This window comes from Erpetoichthys calabaricus, chromosome 13 (genome assembly GCF_900747795.2).
Source record: "Erpetoichthys calabaricus chromosome 13, fErpCal1.3, whole genome shotgun sequence".
Lineage (NCBI taxonomy): Eukaryota > Metazoa > Chordata > Cladistia > Polypteriformes > Polypteridae > Erpetoichthys > Erpetoichthys calabaricus.
The window spans coordinates 112,442,282-112,462,356 of NC_041406.2; the positions used below are offsets into that span (position 1 = coordinate 112,442,282).

Below are 20,075 nucleotides of genomic sequence, written 5' to 3' on the forward strand. Positions count from 1 at the left end.
AAAAGAAGTGACAGGATCATCATGAGAAATAGGTTGAAAGCATCTATCCTGCATTCAGTGGAGAAGACAGGTAACATCATTTGCCATCCCACCATTATAACCACTGACAGGATCATCAGAACTGAATTAGTGCTAGACAAAACCACATTTACTGTCATATTGCTAATGGAAACAAACAAGATTAGCCAGGTCCTGTACAGTAGGCAGAGAGGATCATCTAATCTCCTTTTCTGTCACAACACGTCCTAAAAGGCCCTTTCATCCGGTCCCATGTTTTCACTTATCAGTGCTCTGCTAATGATATGCAACTGTACCTGTTGTTCCCTCCAGAGGACTACACAGTATTTGCTGGAATCTCTGCATGTCACAATGAATGATGGAACAGCTCATCCTGGCAAAGATGGGCCTTCTTATTATCCCAGCTTCTCTGTCTATTCAGCACCCCATCTTGGTCCAGCTTGACTCATTATCACTAACACCTACCAGGTTTGTACACAACCTTGAGGTGGTGATCGATGACTAGCTATCATGTTGCACTGGTCTTTTGGTCTTGCAGATTCACTCTACACAATATCTGCTAGATTGACCATATCTGTCTGAGTATGCTGCCCAACTCCTGGTCCAGGCTTTCGAATTCTCACATCTGGACCATTGCAGCTCTTTGCTGGCAGGAGTTCTGGCATGTGTCATAAAGACACTGCAGATGAATTCAAAATTCAGCATTACGTGTTGTGGTCAACCAGCCAAGGCAGGCAGATGTCACACCTCTATTCGGATCACTACATTGGCTCTATGTAGCAACAGTATTAAGTTCAAATCCTTGATACTTGCCTACAGAGTAGTCAATGGTTCAGCACCTATATACAGTATATATGAAGACACTTCTGAGGTTCTATAATCCTTCTCGACCACACAGGTCTGCTGATGAATGGCGTCTAGTAATGCCACCTCTGCATGGCATCAGAACTCATTCCTGACTCTTTTCATGTGCAGCCGCTAGCTGGTGGAATGTGTTGCCCACCTCCATTCAAAATCCTGTCTCCCTCAATGTGTTTGAGAAGTTTTTGCAGACTCTTTTATTTGATGAATGTGTGTCTACTTAATAATGGCTTGTAACGAAGGTTGTGTAACTAGCTTGTATTTTGTCCAGAGCTCTTTGCATGTGACAATCAATTTTGTAACTTTGTCCTGTAACACTTGTCCCCAAAACAGTCCCCGAGACTGATGTTTGCTCAGTTATGATGACCTCTTTTTGTAAGTCGCTTTGAATAAAAGCGTCTGCTAACTAAATAAATATAAATGTACTCTATTATCAGTACAAGCACATAAACACTCATTTACAAGGCATTCAGTGTAGGCATGTAAAGTAATCGGGTGACACTTTACTTTAGGCATTAATATAAAGCAGCTATTAACAGTCCATAAATATTTTGTTAAATGTTATTAACAATGATTAATGTTAATCAAAAGTAATAAGACTCTTGAAATGTGTTAGTATCATTTTCATTGTTTTATATCATGTTAAAAGAATTATTCGTAGTTACTCATGCCAGAACTAAAGTGTTACCAGTAATTCTACATACATTACTAAAGCAACCTGTATTATAAAGTCTAAATTGATACTGTCTAGCAGTAGGGTTATCTTTTATGCAATAAAATAAAAACAAGGATAGAATCAACCACCATAGCACTTAGGATCATGCAATTTGCAGTTAACATAGAAGAGGGACAGTGTCATCCATCCTATTGTTGTAACACGAACAAAAAGAATCTTCAACTATGCAGTCGGTGCAGATGGCCTGTAGGATCATCTTTCGATCCTTAGAAATACAACCTGGATTATGCAGTCTGAATCACTACCAGTGAGAGGCAGAATTATCCTTTTCACAGTCACTAAAACCACAGACAAGATTATCCGCCCCGCTATTATTCTAAGTACAGTTAGAATCATCCACACCAACAGACAGGATTATTCTAAGCCATCAGTATTACAAGCACAGACAGAATCATCCACCATGCAGTGATTGCAGAAGACAGGTAGGATCAACCACCCTGCCATCACTTTAGCATAACAGTGAATCATCCAGGCCTCAGTACTGGACAGAGAGATTGCTGTTCATATACAGGTACAAGTATATGGAATTGTGTCACTAAAACAAAACCCAGCAGGCAGCGTACAAGATGAGGACTCATTCCTGTACTCCCTTTCACCACTTGTGCCTTGTTGGTTTTGAGTCCCTAGCTGTTTTGAGCAGGTACCATAAAATGAGATTGATGTTCTTTAGTTCTGTTATGGTATGCTTACACGACAGTCTACTACACAAGGCTTGGCATTCATCTTGGACCTATATTTAGTACACCAGTGATGGCACAAGGCACAGATTTTTTTGGAATGTAAGAAGATTCCCACTGAACTCTGCGTAGGCTGCCACACCTGTGTATTTAAAGAAGAATAAAACCTCAGCAGTCTGTTCTGAGAGTGCTTCACAGCCTAAGAAAATTAGGCCAACAGATTGTCGTCTGATGTTGCCACCTCTGCATAATTTAAGGAGCTGTTTTTTCCAAAATCTCCTTGTCCTCCAACTGCTCTTCCTACTGTATGATAGATGTTGTTTCTGCTCCAGCTCCATCCGGTATGGAAAACTTGATTCTCATATTGGCCTTTGCCAGCTGCTCACATACTGGCGTGAGTCAACGAGGCCTGGAGCCCAGAAATCTAAAAACTGGAACCTTTTGCCATGACAGTAAAGTCGGTGATTCTCAGGCAGCAGTATGTGCCCTGGAACATGCACACGCACAGACTGTACATAGCCCCCTTAAAAAGTGCTGACACAGTGAAGTCAAAATGACTGCTTTTGCTGTGTGTAAAAGCAATTAAGTTTTTGGGATGAAAAGATGTTATAAAACTATGTAGGGTTATTCAATCTGTTATTTACCAGTATTTATACCATGTACTTCAATGACCTCATAATCAGATGGTTAACTTTTCGTTTCTTTTTTTTTTTACTTTTGTACTACAGTTAATAATTTGGTCAGTACAAATAAAAAGGTTGAGTAACGCTGCATTATTTCTATAAGAAATAATTGTCTGGATGAGTGAACCATAGGTCATTCCACCAGTACACCTGTAGATTTATTTCTAGGGGTCATCCCGAGTAATGTGAATCACAACCCATTGCGATATGCCCCCATGGGTTAATGTGAAACTTTCTTCTTTATGACACATCCCCTAAAATGGCAGACTGCTGATTGTGTAAGCCTGCTAGTTTGCCCTAATGAGACAAGCCTTTTTGAGATCCACCTCAATGAACACTGAATCATCTCACTACCACAAACTAAATATGGTTTATCTTATTGTTTCACACCCCTTAGGGCAGGGGTCGGTCCTGAAGGGCCGCAGGTTTTCGGCAATCCACTTGCTTAAATAGAAACCAATCCTTGCCAGTCTCACACCTTATTTAATTTTATGGCTTGCTGGTTCTTATATCACAGATTATTTTTTTCTTTCCAAGGATATCATCTAAATCATTTGAAGCCTAAAAGGGATATTTTTCAGTCTGTCACATTTTTTTCTCATAGATGTTTTATTAAACCAAAAAGTGCATGATGAATCCACTTGGGTGTAAATGGTAACAAGTTAGATGGAGAACTGCTGGCTCCTTTGTCATTTGCATCTTATTGCTAATAAGGAGCCATTAAAACAGTGAATGCAGTTGTTTAAGATTGAAATAAGTCATTAATGGTGGGGAACCTTAACAAGCGAGACCACTAAAATGATGCATCAAAGTGTCACTTGAGCAATAAGTGTTTTATCAGCAATAACTGACTTCTCATTAAGAAACAGGGTTGGAGCAAAGACCTGCAGCCACTGTGGCCTTCCAGGACTGACGTTCCCTGGCCCTGCCTTAGGGTGATCAGACAGCATAGAATGACACAGTTTACATAAATAGCCTTTTGCGTTGTGCATTAGATTTTGCTCAGGAAAAGTTGGATGCCTACTTGACAAGTTATGTGGAATGCATCCCATACCCCACATACCTGCAGACAGCACCTGTTCCCTCCACCTGATAGCACTGACCACCATTGAAGCAGTAGCTGGGGAAGATGTCACAGAGGGACTTGCAGCTGGAGTTGTGTCTGGTATACCCCATGCCACATTCAGTGCTGTTGTTACGGTCAGCTCCCTGTCCAGATGCCATCTGTACATCCAATGGCCCTCCCTCTTCATCAAAGCCACTCTGTGACACGCTCTCTGTGATGGTGAAGCGAGGGTCCGTTTTTAGGAGGGGTTTCAGAGTGCCAGTGTTCTGCAGGAGGATTTGAACGCCAGGGAACACAGTGGTTATACGACTGTTATTTTCATCTTCCAGGTCAGAGGTTGTAGACTCACCCTCATCAGGATATACCTCAGTAGTGGTGTAGGAATCATCGTATGGAGTCAGATAATCATAGAGGTCAGATAAGGGCAAAGAAGTGGTCTCCCCCAGCACAAACGGATCATAGTATTCCCCTTCCAGGGTGTCCGAAAGAGTCTGATCCTGGACTGTTGTGATCTCTGTTGTGGGCGAACTACCGCTTTGGCCTTCCATCTGCTTACTCACATCCAACTGGGTCACCTCCAAGCTGCCTAAGGCAGCCTGTGTTGGGGAATCTGTGCGACCCTCCCACAGCACATGCTCCACCCGTTTAAAATCCAGCTGAATTTCTGTGGCTTCAACATGTTTGGTCATGGGGCTGATCGAGGAACTGTCCACAGAGACCTCCAGCAAGTGGTCCTTCTCTGCGGAATCTAGACTGATTTCTGTACTGCTAGGCATGCCCGCTGTGGTCATGTCCAGCAACAGAGGTGCAACTGTGGAGCTCTCAGCCAGAACTCCCACACCACCTGCTGCCCTGTGGAAAGTGCTCTCTGAGTGTTTGAGAAGTTGATCCCCACTGCCTAGTTCCTCTTGACTCTCATTAGGCAAGCCCTGGACAATGGACTCACCAGAGATCAGCTGAGCTTTGCCAGTCATTGGAGGGGATGTCTTCATGTCAATGGCTTCAGCTCCTTGATGCTGCAATCTGCATCCCAAACAGTCCAACGTAGTATTGTTTTTGTAGTCTGGCAGAGTTACATTGCTTTCCACTGAGGCACCTGCAAAAAAAAAACAAACAAAAAAAAAACAATGCAAAAAGTCAATTGAGGCAAACTGAGCTGAGGATTGTCATATTGGCTTGAAGCACTGGCACTGACTCAGTAAGGGGTGAAATGTGTTATTTGTTAGTTACCCTGCTACTAAACAGCACTGGCTCAAATCACTGTTAAAGTCCAGTAGAGCTCAACTGGCAAGAAGCATCTTCTGCTAAACCGGAGACCTAACTGTAGGTGGTTTGTAAGGAGCAAGCCTAACTCTCTTTGTAGCAACAGAGCCAAGTGAGTTGAGCATCACCCTGATGGCAAGTAGTCCTTGTGCAGTTCATTCTAAGTCAGGCAACAGTAGTGTGTAACACAATTAGAGGGCGATTACACTGGCATCCTGTCTCATTTACAACACAACAAAGTGAGTGGAGCAACTTGAGCATCACCCCACTGGCATGCATTTATGACAATATTTTGGTGAAGTCAGTTCACAGTGTAATATAGTGGAAAGGGCAGAGGGTAATCCTTTGTCTTATGCGAGACCAGTTCTTAAAAAATAACATCACCCTTACTATAAGAAACTACACGGATTCCCTAAGGACAAGGTAGGTGGACTATGAATTATCCTACTGGCACACAGTTCTGGCACCATTCCAGCTACTGTAAGTCACTTTAGAGTAAAATACAGTTTAACTGGCAAGGCCCCTCATCTCCTACCACAGATACCAAATCTGAGGCAGCTTGTAGAAAGCAAGCTTCACCTCTTTAGTAGAAAGCACAGCAACGTGAGAACAGCCATGAGCATGCAGGCACTTACTTGTGGCACCATTCCAGCTAAATCGTGCAACACTAAAATGCAACTGCATACTTCATGGACCTGATCTCAGGCAGTTCTTAAAGATCAAACTATACTATTTCAGTTTCATTTTTTTTTAACTTCACTGGTCCTTAGAGCTTGTTGGAACTGAAAAGCTGCCATTTGATCAAGTGGTCAGCTCAGATTTCCATTTGTCCTGCTACAGCACAGGAAGCAAGGAAGAGCAGCTAGGAATTTGTAGGAGAGACATAAAAAGCATGAGGTGTTGCAGATATGTTGGGTAGTGTTTGGTGGTGGCTGAAAGATAGCTCCAGCTATAATTACTATCTACGACACAGTAGAGTATTGATTTGGAGATGCTCATGCCATCTGCTTTCATGTAATAATTGATAAGGGTGATATCGGGGATATGTACAATATTTTTAACTGAGACTAGTATAACAAACTTTATATTCAGTCCTACAGTATGTGCCATGAACTTCATGTTCCACATGTAATTATGTAGTGCAACCACCCACATTTTAGGAAATGCTTTGTGTGCCACCACAAGACTGTTCCTAGCCTGCAAAAGGTAAACCAGGTAAGGTGAAATGGAATTCATCATTGGCTTATTTCGTTGCCTCATATTTATTCTTAATGTATTAACTAGGAGGCTCTGCCCCCTTTTCACTTCATTCGCCAACCCCCGGGCCTGTGCTACACGCTAGCCTCTTTGCGGTTCTGCCGCTCGCATATAGGGATGCGGATATAGAATTTAAACAGATTTTTACTTTCATGTGAATTGTTACATATGCATAATAGAACTAACTATTTTACATTACAGGGTGTAATTAACCATATTAAAAAATAGTAAATTATTATTAATAGTAAAAAGTAAATTATGTTTCATGTTATGTTAGTGGTATTCATTGCATAATACAATACAACACAGAAATACTTTTTAAACTTACACTTTTACTGTAAAACTTCAGTAAAAACAATTTTTAATACGAATGGCATATCAAGATCTGCTTTCTTGTGTAATGTTATCCGCGGAAGATGTACTACATTACCTTTCTTGGATACATCCTTCTTTCTATAGTAATTCATGCAGTGGAAGACCGGACGGTGTTAACAGTTGTAGATATTCTGTATGTTTCAGCATAGTCTATCGATACACATTTAACCAATTTGCCATGTAACCGATCGACATTTTTGATGTTAATTCGTTTGACTTCATCATTTCTCGATGCTAGGACTGCCCGTGTACTCATTTTTTCCATTGATAACCCTTCATGATGAAATTCTTCAATAAGATTTGGACATAATACGTCTTCTTTAATCGGGAACTTAAAGTGAGGAAAACGTAAAAATTTTATAAGAGCGGAGCGAAAAGGAAATGCGTCTGTCAAAAGCATTCACACAAATGATAGGTGCGTGGTTGAATATGGTTGAGAGGAGGGAGTGACTTGAAAAAAATCTCATGGCCAAAGTCTTGTCTCTTGGGACTTGAAAAAATCTCTTGAAAAAAGTCTTGTCTCGTCCCAGGATTTTTTAAGATAATAGAGAGATGTTTATTTTGGAAAGCACTGTGTCTTAGTAGTTGCCAATGTTACATCACTGTCCTTGAAATCCAGCTCAGTTCACAGCTTTGATTCCACCTCTGTGGGCTTTGCCTATTCTATCTTTTGTTAATTTCTTTGGTGGGCTCCAGGTTAACCTAAACATTTGATATTAGATTAACTGGTGACTCTAAATTGACTTGAATTTAGTGTAGATGTCTTCATGACTGTTTCTGGTAATACATTGGCATTCCATTAGTGTTTTTTTCTTAACTAGATAAAATTATTTAGAAAACTAAAGAATGAAAGACTAAACACATTTAGAAACAGATGGTGTAATTTTAAAAAGAAGAAGCCCAGCGCTACGAGGGTGAACATCACATCTCCATTTTTGACTACAATAAACTAGAAGTAAAACTAAATAATGTGCCAAGGCACCCCCCCATTAGTGACCAGCTCTGTTAGTCTCCCAGTTTGTGAATATTGTACACACCCACATCATAGCAGTGGTAGAAGAAGAGGAACACTGCCAAGAAACTAAAGTGTCAATTTAGTACAGAGATGTGTTATTTAATCAGTACCTGAGCACATTCTGGATAAGTATTTAACAGAGGTTCCATAACAATTCTAGGATTAGTACACAATACGGCAGAAAACTTTACATTCCTATCCAAGCAGGACTTCAGAACACCGACGTGTCATGGCCTCTGTTACAGGAATTGTTAGTTCTATCTATACTAATAATTGTGTCTCCTGGATTACGGGATTGCTCTTCAGCCCCTCTCTCTTTTCTGTATGTTTTAAGCACATTAAAGTAATTTCAGCATGTGACCACCAGGGCATTGAATAGACCACACAGACAGTATTGTCCCCAGTCACACTTCACTTCTCTAAACAGCCTCAAAAGGACATTCTTTATTTGGATTTTTTAAAATGCGTGATGCAGCTGCCAAACAACCATATGGGTACAATTGTGAGGTAAACAGGATTCTCGCTTTAAGAAGAGCACCAGTCTGTTGGTGCTTCATGGAATTACACAGCTTGAGGCATGGGGATGAAGGCTTAGTGCTGGACTACTTCATCTCTGTTTCTCTGACCAAAACAATCAGAAGGGAATTTACAAGGTGACACACCTATCATAAATCTTGCACATTCTATATCGAGCACTTAGTTTGCCAGGCTTATTAAGGACAGGAAATAATACGGTTAACACACAAATAACATTGATCCTCAAAATACTAGCTTATTCATAATCTTTAGAATTCTGTCCATTTATTTTCTTCTTCTCCTTTATTTAAGACAGGGTGGCAAAGAGCTCATGTCTAGTTTGGCAGTCACAGGACCCTCAAAATCTCTAGTACACTTACTGAAGCCCTTAATCTTTGGGTGGCAACAAAAGAAAATAAGAAAAATCTTTGCAAATGCAAAGTGAACATGTAGAGTCAATACAGAAAAGACGCAAAGAAGATGTGATTATGTAAACTAAGCACTTGTTTGATCACTGTACCAGGCATTTCCAAAAACTAAAAAAGTCACAATTCTCTGTATAGATAAAACAATAATTTTAAGACCCAAGAGGAGAACACATTCGTTAATCCAATAAACATCCATCTATTTAGAGAACTCACTTAATTCAATTATGTGGATTCATAGAACACACTCATTATAAATTAAACAATTAGTACTATATTAACAGTTTTGCTTTAGTACTAATTGATAATAATTGTCTAAAATAACTCTCCAATGTTAGCGATCACTTGAACTACCTAATGGCAATTAAAAGATGATGTTATAAATTAGTGATTCCAATAAAAGACCAGATTTGAATCATTAAACTCAATAAACTCAAATGTAAACAATTAATCAATGTATTTAAGTTAAATTATTGTAAATTTAAATAAATAGACCCGTATTTAAGTTCTATTCTACAATATAGAAATCATTAATGACAGACATTATGAAACTGTGAATGTATACTAAAAATCAGTAAAGCATTAATGGGAATCTGATCATTAATGTATCTATCTATCTATCTATCTATCTATCTATCTATCTATCTATCTATCTATCTATCTATCTATCTATCTATCTATCTATCTATCTATCTATCTATCTATCTATCTATCTAATGAGCCAGATATTAAGCAGTTCTGTTAACATGTTACTCTTAGTGATTAATTCATTGAGTTATATTACTCTTTTTAACTTACAGTTGTCATTCACGCGCGTCAGAAGATCTTTTCACAGGCTCTGTCAAAGTATGTAATAACACTCCTCGATGAGAAGAGGCGTTATCACTGACACTCCTTCTCTATCCAAAGTGCCAAAAAACCACCCAGTGAGGGCATCTGACTCCACCCCTTCTGTTTCACTCTCCATAAAAGTTCTGGATTCCCAGAAGGAGGTGTCATTTTTTACAAGAGCATCCCACTAGACAGAGCTCCCAAGAAACTGACCAAGCGCCAGTGGCTAACTAGCTGATTTATTTAGTTTATTTCCGCCTGAGTATTTGGAGGTCTAGTACACCCAAAGGCATTTATTTTTGTTAGACTTATAGACATTAAATGGGAAGGCCCGGTTGGTGCCCCAAATTTTTCTTTTTTTTGGAGCTGCTGTTACTGCACCTGGCCATGCAGCATATAATGCAGAATATTAATGAAATACTATTTCCCTGTTAACTAAAGGCATACTGTTTGGATTCAGAATTCATTATTCCGTTAATTCTACTCTGATAACTCAGAATTTGTCCCAATAAATGATTAGTGAGGTGAAATTACTTTAATGCAGATGGTCATCATCACAGTCCCAGAATACTGAGGTCAAAGTCCAGCCTGGTTTTGTCTCTGACACACAGTATGTATATCCACCCTTTTGTTTTTCTCCTAAAGACAAGTATGTTGAGTTAAACTAATTAGCAACTCTTGATTAGCTCCATATGAGTGAGTATGGCTATCTGCGTGAGGTTGCTCTATGACTTCATGTTGCCAGGATGGGTTCCACTCATCTCAAATAAAAAAAACTATATCAGCCAAGTTAACAAAAAGATGGATAATTAAACTGTTAGCTTGTCTGAGAATAAAGGAACTGATGTTTTTCTTTTCGATTATAAATGAAGCATAAGTTCTCCCGCTGATAAGTCGGGGCTTGATTTTATTGTATAAATTCTGGTATGTTATAAGTCAAATGCGGAAAACTCACACTATTGGTCCAAGAGATTTTGATATGCTAATGCCCACCTGAGAGAGTAACCACGGAGCACACTGCCTTTTTTTCTACGTATTGTGCCTACGTGACCACACAATAATACTTGAACTATTCCGAAGCGACGTTTGCACTATTTTGTATATTTTTGTATCTCACATCCTCATACACTGTTATTATAAGAGCACCCCTTATCTACGATGGAGCGTTCAATCAGAAGACAATATGAGGCTGGTTTTAAATTAAAAGTCATTGAAGCGGCAAAAGAAATTGGTAACTGCGCTGCTGCAACAAAATTCAATGTGTCCGAGAAACTGATGTGAGATTGGAAGAAGCAAGAAGAAGTAAACAAAAAAAATTTTTTGGGTTTCAAGACCCAACTTATATGCGAGTATATACAGTACTTCGATTTCAACCCATCTTAGATGGGTAGCACATCTGACCTTATAATTGGTTAAGGTGTGTGTCAATGTGGATGAATAGAAAAGGAAGTACTTTTCTCATTTAAACGATATATCAACCTTAACTAATGTGTTAACAAAAAATCATTAATTCTCTGTATCTACAAATATTTATTAAAACACTAATAATTTCTTAACATACAGTATATACTATGCATTGATGATTAATTAAGAAACTGATATTAACCTGTTTAATGGTGGAATATACCAAGTTAGTCTCATATTGACTTAAACATTTATGCATAAGATATACAGTATATTAAACAAATATGGCACTGCATAGACAAATTATTACTGCCAATGATTAATAAATGAGGTTACATTAATCTATCTGGAAATCAAGTGAAACATACTGATGTAAATTATAATACTAGGTATTTTTACCTCAGATATCTCAAGTAACCTACTGATATCTACATCATCCAGCTTAATAAAAGGACAAGTATCTGTCTGTGTGTGTGTGTCTGTGTTTCCGTTCTGTTGCTAGGGTCAGAAAGAAAAATTTAAAAATATGCAAATCATGCTGAAGAAAGGTAAAAAATAAATAAATAATAGTAAAATTACTAAATGAACTGTAAAAAAAGGAAAACTGGTCTTATTGGCCTATTCTGTTGTCTGACATCATACACCACCCAGTGAGGGCATCTCACTGCCGGACAGAATTCAAATAACTAGGCGATATAAATTTGATAAATTGCACAACATACTGAGGATTTATTAATACTACCATACAGTATATACTCGCGGACTTGATTTTATCGTATCATTTTTGTGTATTTTATAATGTTGGTCGTATAAGTCGAATGCAGAAAACTCACGCTATTGGTCCAAGAGATTATGATATGCTTAAGCCCACCTGAGAGAATAACCATGGAGCACACTGCCTTTTTTTCCTACGTGGGTACGGCAATGCACTGTATCAACTCATGCTCCTAACCTCTCTATTACTCTATTGTGCCTACGTGACCACACGGTAATACCCAAACTATTCCGAAGCAACTTTTGCACTGATTTGTGTTTTTTGTATCTCACACCCTCATACACCTTTATCGTAAGAGGATCCCTTAACTACGTTCGATCAGAAGAAAATATGAAGCTGGTTTTAAATTAAACGTTGTTGAAGTAGCAAAAGAAATTGGTAACTGCGCTGCTGCAACAAAAATCGATGCGTCTGAGGAACTGATGCGAGATCGAAGGAGGCAAGAAGATGTAAAAAAAAATGTAAGTGTTGCATTTTTGAACGGGCGTATAAGTTGGGATCTGATTTTATGATCGATTTTTCGGGTTTCAAGATCCCGACTTATACGTGAGTATATACAGTAATCAAATATTGAAATGTCTTTACTCTGGTAACTCACATAAAATGCGGATGATTAATTAATTAAATAAATATGGACCTGATGATTAATTAATGTTAGAGAATAATTCATGTTAAAGATCTTAATCAGATGTCTACATCAAAAAACATTGACATTTAATAAGATACTGTAATTAATATAAAATAAACACGAAAACTTACACAACTTGATGAATCAGATTTTATTAATCTAACAATACTTGTAACCTGCAGATGAACAATTGATATTAACACACAATTTGAACCTAATGCTTCATAAAATTTTCTGATTCTTAATATTATTGACCTAATAATTACATTTTCTTACTTTTGATAATTTATATAAAACACCAACAATTAAATAAGATGATGTGACCCTGCTAGCTCACACAACACTATGATGAATAAGTAATGAGATTATATTAATCGCATAACTAAATTACAACATGCTGTTATCTAATTAAAATGATGATATTATCCTGACAATGCTTGCACCATACCAATGATTTATTTATTGGCCAATATTAGTCTGCTAGCTCAGTCTTCTGGACACAGTTTAGTCGCTGAGCTAGTGTTGATCACGTCCTGACCAGACAATTCATTGTTTTCTCTCAGTGTCATTTCATAACTCTTATTCAAGTGTTTCTTACTGATAAATAATATGATCTTGTGACAGCACATTTGAAGCACAGCTATAAATAGGCTAATTGGTTTCCCTTGTGTTACTGCCCAATGTTCATTAATCAATTATGCTGTAATGGCAGAGTGCCCCCAGGCATCTCTCCTCTTTTGGAATAATGCCAAGGAGTCCAAAATGATCAAAAATGTTCTGTGTGTTGCTCAAAACTACACACACACAGAAGTGATGAACAAAAGGATAAAATAAACAAGCCAAAGAAAAATCCCACAGCTCCATTGTGCCTAACAATACAGGCTATGCCTCCCTTGTATGAGAAGTGGGGTAGCTCCTCCTCTTCCTCACCTCTCAATACCACACAAAGCTGTTCCTCTCACCTCTCATCTCTCACATTTGCTCTTTCTGCATCTCTAGCTTCCACCCATCGTGCCAGTATGACCTGTAATTTCTAGAAAAGAGAAGCCTTTAAACCCCTTCCTCTATGTGAAGTCTCCTCATTGCTTCCTGGATCAGGAGCAGTTCTAAAACTTCTCAGAACTACCTTAATGGTGTGTCTTCTGGTGCCTCCAGAGACCACAGTAGCTCTAAATCCTGGTCCGTCTCTAAAGGCCAGGTCTCTGTGCAGTGTCTGGACTGCCCACATTCTCCATACATCAGGAGGGCACTAATTTTCCTTAGTGGGATCTCACTGCTGTGACCTGCCAGGCCAGATAAGTTGTGCCACAGACAACAGTGTACCCCTGCTAAACCCTGAGGTCCTTTCTGTGTAATGAATATTTGCAGGACCTCCAGTAGTTTCCTGCCAATTTCTTTGGATAACTTTTTCACTCTTTTTACCCTTAGACTTGTTACCTCTGTAGCACCGCTCACAATGACAGTGACACCTACTTACATACGGTGCATAGACATGCATGCTGAGGATCCCCACCCCTCCACCCCATGTGTGTTTCTTTCACTCTTTTGCATATCTGAAACCCCATTCCTCTATATTATGCCACTCTTCTGCTGCTTTTACTCTGCTGCAAACTTAGAATATGTTTTGCTTCACACTACCTTGAAGAGTTTAAGTAGCAGATAACTGCTACTTGAGTGATTATGGCTCTTAATTGCTAAGCCGCTATAATTCGTACACACTATTCTGCTGATTGTGTGTTTTGGGATACAGTCCACATATCAGGAGATGTTATCTTCCAACCCGTTCCAGTGTTATAAATGTCACCAAACTTCTCTTTAAAGGGTCACCAATCTCAAAATGAGGTGCCTGTGGACTGAGCCCCTCTCTTCTTTCCTTGCTAGGCTGAGCCCCCATGCTCCCTGATAGCAGGATTCTCTATTTGCTGAGTGACTCTGCTGGCAGCTGCTTTGCTCTCCAGGGATTAAATATGATAATTTACTAATGTGGTATTATGCCTAGCAGAATGGATTAAGATTAGACCTAGTCTGGGGTCATTAGGTTTCTAGAATTCAGTGGATATGTTTGTCTGAGGTGAAGGGCACAGAATTCCAGCCTTTCAAAAACACATTTTTTGTTTTTGCTATCAGGGACAGGGATTCCACAATAGCCACCGGCTGTTCACCATGAGAAAGATCACATATGGGATGATACCTCCTCACCAGCAGCTCTAGATTACATCCTGGCCTCAGAAAGATTTAAAAGACATCAAGAACTCCACAGTTCTAGAGATTCAGCAGGCTGACCTTGTCCCACACCTATCCTCAGACCTGATCCTGGCTCAGGCATTACTTCAGCATTATCCTATTCCTTGTGGTTTGAGCCCAGGTCTGCTACTTACTTTTACTACTACACAGGCATTTTCCAAATATTCTTCACACACTTGCTTTGACTCAGCAGTTATGGTAAAAGGGTTATACACCAAAGGTACCAGTCCAGTAAGAGCCACACAGATTAGTTACACTAACTAGAAAGATAGCCAGGTATGAGGGTGACAGAGCAGTGACTTTTGCCCAGTAAGTGACCACATTGCAACACTGGCCAAGCTGATAGCTCACAAAGCTCACACTCCAGCCAGATATAAACAATGGCACCACATCAGAACATCAGAACTATTGTGATGAAAACAAGTCACTCAGCCCAACAAGCTTGTCCATCCTACTCACTTAGAATGGCCAAAATAACATCAAGTCAAGACTGAAAGGTCTCTATAGTCCTGCTCTTTACCACACTACTTGGTAATTTATTCCTTGTGTCTATAATTATTTAAAGTAGAAAAAAACATTTTGTGTGAAATGTGCCCTTAAAAGGTTTCCAACTGTGTCCTCATGTTTAAAAGTAGCAGTTGGGACCCACTATACTAATCCCTTTCACGATTTTAAACACTTCAATCATGTCCTATCTGTAAGTTGAAATTTATAATTACAGGTGAGGTCCAACTGAGAATGATGAGTTAGACCACTGCTGATGGCTCAGACCAGGCCTGATCAAGCATGTTGATCCTCAGTATGACCATCACACATCAGAAATACCAGATCCAAGTACAGGAATCACAGGTCAATGACCAATCAGAAAGTTGATAGAGACCTAGACCCCAGGGACTGTTCATGAGTCCAGATCAAAGATACCAATTCAGTACAACCATCACCGGACATGAGTTCAGGCCTCACAGGCCAATGACCAATCAGAAAGTTCATAGAGACCTGGACAACAGGGACTGTTCATGGGTCCAGATCAAAGATACCAATTCAGTACAACCATCATAGATCAGAAATACCGGACATGAGTTCAGGCATCACAGTCCAATAACCAATCAGAAAGCTCAAAGGGATCAGCCACATTTAGACTAACTCTTAACAGTGTCCTCAAAGTCATTGTCTTCACCGCAGATTTCCTCATGTGTGCTCCTAATTAGAATTCTGTGGAGACACACGCACAGACATTAGCACACAGTGTACGAGTGCTGCACTGCACCTTTATTCGGTCCCCGGTTCTTTGATAGAGGAGGAGAAGAAGAAAAAGATGGCAAGAAAATGAGTTCTTAGAGGACACCTGATTGAAACAGTCACAACAGAGTGGGATGAGGGGTCAGAAATGCAGGTCTTACTGAACAGTGCTCTGCTGTATCGGCACTCATGGATCCTGCAGCTGCTGACTTTTGACCTTTCATTCAAATGCAAAACAAAAGCGAATAAACAAAAAGCTCTGCGAGGTGTGTGGGTGTGCACAAGCACAGGGCTCTGTGCGGTACATCTGTGTGTGAAAGAAACGCACTTGAAAGTTTGGATAGACAGGCCACAATTGAGTGGCAGGCAGGCATAGGCATCAGCACCCCCACCACGCTATTGGAGAGGATGTGATGACACTTTGATTAGCGGGAAGCGACGAGCGCGCGCTGGAGAACGATCACAGACGCCTAATCTGCCTGGCAACATCACACAACCCTGAGCGCTTGCACCACGTGGCTCTTCCTGGCCCCTTGAGGCAGAACCGTGGAGATGCCAGTCAAGGGTGCGGGCACAACGAGGAAAGGACGTGGGAAGGGGGGTGTTGAGGGAACAGGCGGCCATCAATAGCCTTGAATTTATTTCCTTAATCCTATTATTTGCAGGGCCATTCCATTTCTTCATGGGGTGTCTCTATCTTCTATCACACTGTTTCTCTCAATGCAGAATGAGAGCCTGGGGGCAAACTGAAGAAGCTGGAGGATTCTTTCACATTGTTCTAGTAATGAGAACGTGGTTATGAGACTCCCAATGCCACCAGTGGGGTGCTCTCACACCCGAAGGAAGGACAGCACACAGCTGGGGATGTAGGCCCAATAGTTTACAAAAAGGCCTGCTACATGTAAGTCCTTACTGGGGTGCAACTTTAAAATCTCTTGAGGGGCACCCATAGAGGAATTAGATTTGTGGTGCAAATCGGGCTTCAAAAGTGAATAAGAGGACGCTTGCGCATGTTAGTCATGCTACCCTTTGGGGGAAGTACTTAACAAGGGGGACTGAAGTGGAACAAAGGTTCATTTAGTTAATTGATGGTGAAGGAGCCCGGAGAAATGAAGAACAGACAGCAAGTTTGTTGGGTGAGGAGGACAAACTGAGAGCTAGCCTGTCTGTTGCATTCTCTAAGAAAGTGACAAATGATCTTTAAAACTCTAACAGGGGCTCAAAACCAAACTTGGACCCATACCCAAATTCCACAGACACAAGGAATGGTATGCTTAGAATACTGAAGAGCAGGAAGCAACATGCACCCCCTTCCAAAATCAATGACAAGTTTGGCTGCTTTTGTCTGCCTGCAGCTGCTTTGCTCCAGTCTTGTCCTCCTGCTCCTTTGAAAGAAGGTCAAAGGCCGGACAGTTAACAAGGCTTGGTCCCCTGCTGCTGACCTTGACCTCTAGTGATCAATGAAGTAAAGGAAGGTGCCCCTGATCACCACACCCCTGATTTACTGAGCTTTGACAAACTCACGGCATGAGCTCCTCTTTGTCCCCGAGACCATGTCCCGCTTGACTCTGTTAATTTTTAGCAGAGTATAGCCACCTTTGAATTCAAAGACACAATATTTGGTTACCCACCAAAAGTCAAGAAAATATTTTTCCAACAACCAGTCCAAGGGATGGAATGAAAATGTCCATGCTATAAAAAAAAGTGAGCTTCATTAACCTCAGATGAGATTTATGGAAGCAATGATGATGAGCTTGCCTTGAGTTTGTCAATGGTAAATGATCTAGAACTGATCTTAAATATGAATTGTGGTGCCAAGCAGGCCACTCAGAGCTACAGCCAACCCTCATTTATTGTTGTCATCTTGCCAAATGAGCTGAAGTGGGCTCAAAATTGATTAGAAGGCTTGGTAAGCCGAGATGACCTCATAAGAGAGACATGTTGACTGGGAAGAACTACTTTGAGGTTACATTTATGCCAAGTGGCCTCAAATCAATATCATTAAAAAAATATCCAAGCCAACTTTGGGTTTATTTATGTTAAGTCTAATGAAATGAGCTTGGATTTCATTAACTGTGATGGCCTTGGACTTGTCTTCCATGAAGTCACATGTATTGATTTGTATGTTGGTTAGGTGACTGTCACCTATAGGTACAATCTTAGTTACCACTGCTCACTAGCACAGCCATGTTCCAAATTAGGTCAACACCAAGTAGTCTGAATAATCTGAGCCGTAATTCAATGTGGACTTGGTGGTGATGGGCTCCGGTGACATTCTTGCCAAAAGTACTGAATGATCTCAATATGGGAACCAATTAGGTAGAAGGACCCAGGCTAGAATTAAATGAACCCTGGCTAGTTTGGAACAATGGTGGCACAGTGGGTAGTACTATTGCCTCATGGCTCCAGCATTCTGGGTCCAATTCTTGTTCCTAGATGCTGTAGTTTACATAATATAACGAGAAAGTGTTTTCTAATGAATCTGATTTTCCTCTCCAAAGATGTGGGCATGTGCAAATTAAGTTAATTGGCAATTCTAAAAATGGCCTGTGGAGGTGGAGCTGTGTGTATGTGAGTGGCACCCTGTCCATGTTTCCTGCCTTGCACCCAGTACTGCCTGGATTGGCTGCTGCCCCACACGTTTCTAAACTGGATTATGTGGGCTGAAGAAATAGATTGTGGCTGAAAGGAATGCCAAGGCATGAGTGATGATGGGTCCAGGGCTACTTTCATGGTAGGTTGAGTGGAGCTGGTCCCATGTAAATTGGGCTAAGATTAGGATTAATTGCTACAAATTATATTGATTTAGGCAGGGTGGCAAAGTGAGGCAGCAGGTGGTGCAGAGGACAGCATTACCACCTTGCAATACTTGCTCCCTGATTCAGTTAGCTTCCATCTGCCTGCCTTGTGAAGTCCAAAGACACCCCATCAGGTAGATGGCAGACCCCAAACTTGACATTGTGAAAGACCATGGTCACTTGAAAGAAGGAGCTTTGCATTGGGCTGGTGAAAATGGAAGGAGGGGTGAACAGATGTGTAGGAGAATGGATGGATGCATGGACATACCCTAAATAATACTCTTTCCTTAATGATGCTTTCCTGGTGGACATCTGATTACAGTGGCAAACGTCAGTGAGGTTTCTGTTGATAACGGACGGGAAATCAAAACGTCTGTCTGTTCTAGATCCATTCTGGGAACGCACTACAGGCACGAACAGAACTGCAAGAATAGGCTAAAGCTCGTTTCTAGCCAAGCGATCGAGGCCGGAGTAGAGGCGAGGCTGCGCTGCAGTGCGGGGGAGCAGCGGGTGTCCAGCTGCTGCCGAGATGCTACGGAATGTGTACTAATTACCTCAGATCCCCACGCCCTAGAATCTTTTAAATTATTAATTCTCATTAGTTACCGACCAGCGATTAGAGGAGTGTCTCTCCCCTGACTGCACAGATGCATCGGGTCACTTACCTTCAGCGCCCAAAGGTGCGAAGCTGAGGGCAAAGAAGCAGAGCAGCAACAGTAACGGCGGCAGCCTCCAACATCCCGGGCACAAGCACCTCTCAGTCCTTCCCATCCTGAGTAGATGAAGCAGCTCCTCACCAAGAAACAAGAAGCTCCTGGCCAGGTGTTTCCTTTGTGAGCGCCACGGTAGATCCCCTAGCCTCTGAATTCCCACATGGTAGATCAACATAAAACAAATGAAGCGCGTTTTGGTGCTGCTCCTTCAAATCACATAGCCAAACGTCCTGGGCTGTTACGACGCCGCCACAAATCGCGCAGCACAGCCGAATGAAAAGAGCGCAGCGCCGGGAGTGCGAGAAGCTCAGTTTTGCTCTCGTCGTCGTCGTCCTCCTCCTCCTCCTCCTCTAATCTCCTCCGCGATGAGCAGAAGCCCCCACCCCACCCCCTTGCCCTCCCACAGCCTGCCTCTTTAGCTCTTTTATTTTATTGAAATAAATCGCAATTCATTTCACTCGGGTAGGATCATCCCTTTGCACGGCACAGACAGCATTACAATAATCGCTTTACAATTTCTTTTTTTTCATCGAGACGCTGTGTGTGTTTGT

The 20,075-nt window shown here is 40.8% G+C and overlaps 1 protein-coding gene across 4 annotated transcripts in view; it reads right to left on the minus strand.

The window, feature by feature from the left end:
* The window catches only part of LOC114663616 (chondroitin sulfate proteoglycan 5-like), a 49,222-nt gene extending 29,357 nt beyond the window's left edge, over positions 1-19,865 (minus strand). For 2 of the 4 annotated variants that reach the window (XM_028817475.2, XM_028817474.2), the window contains exons 1-2: positions 19,477-19,865; positions 4,039-5,137 (exon numbers count right to left, since the gene is read on the minus strand). In XM_028817475.2, coding sequence (XP_028673308.1) covers positions 4,039-5,137; positions 19,477-19,699 — 1,322 coding nt within the window. In that variant the 5' untranslated portion in view covers positions 19,700-19,865. The remainder of the gene's footprint in view (positions 1-4,038; positions 5,138-19,476) is intronic. The other 2 variants (XM_028817476.2, XM_028817473.2) reach the window with 1 other exon arrangement.
* Positions 19,866-20,075: the final 210 nt, after the last annotated feature.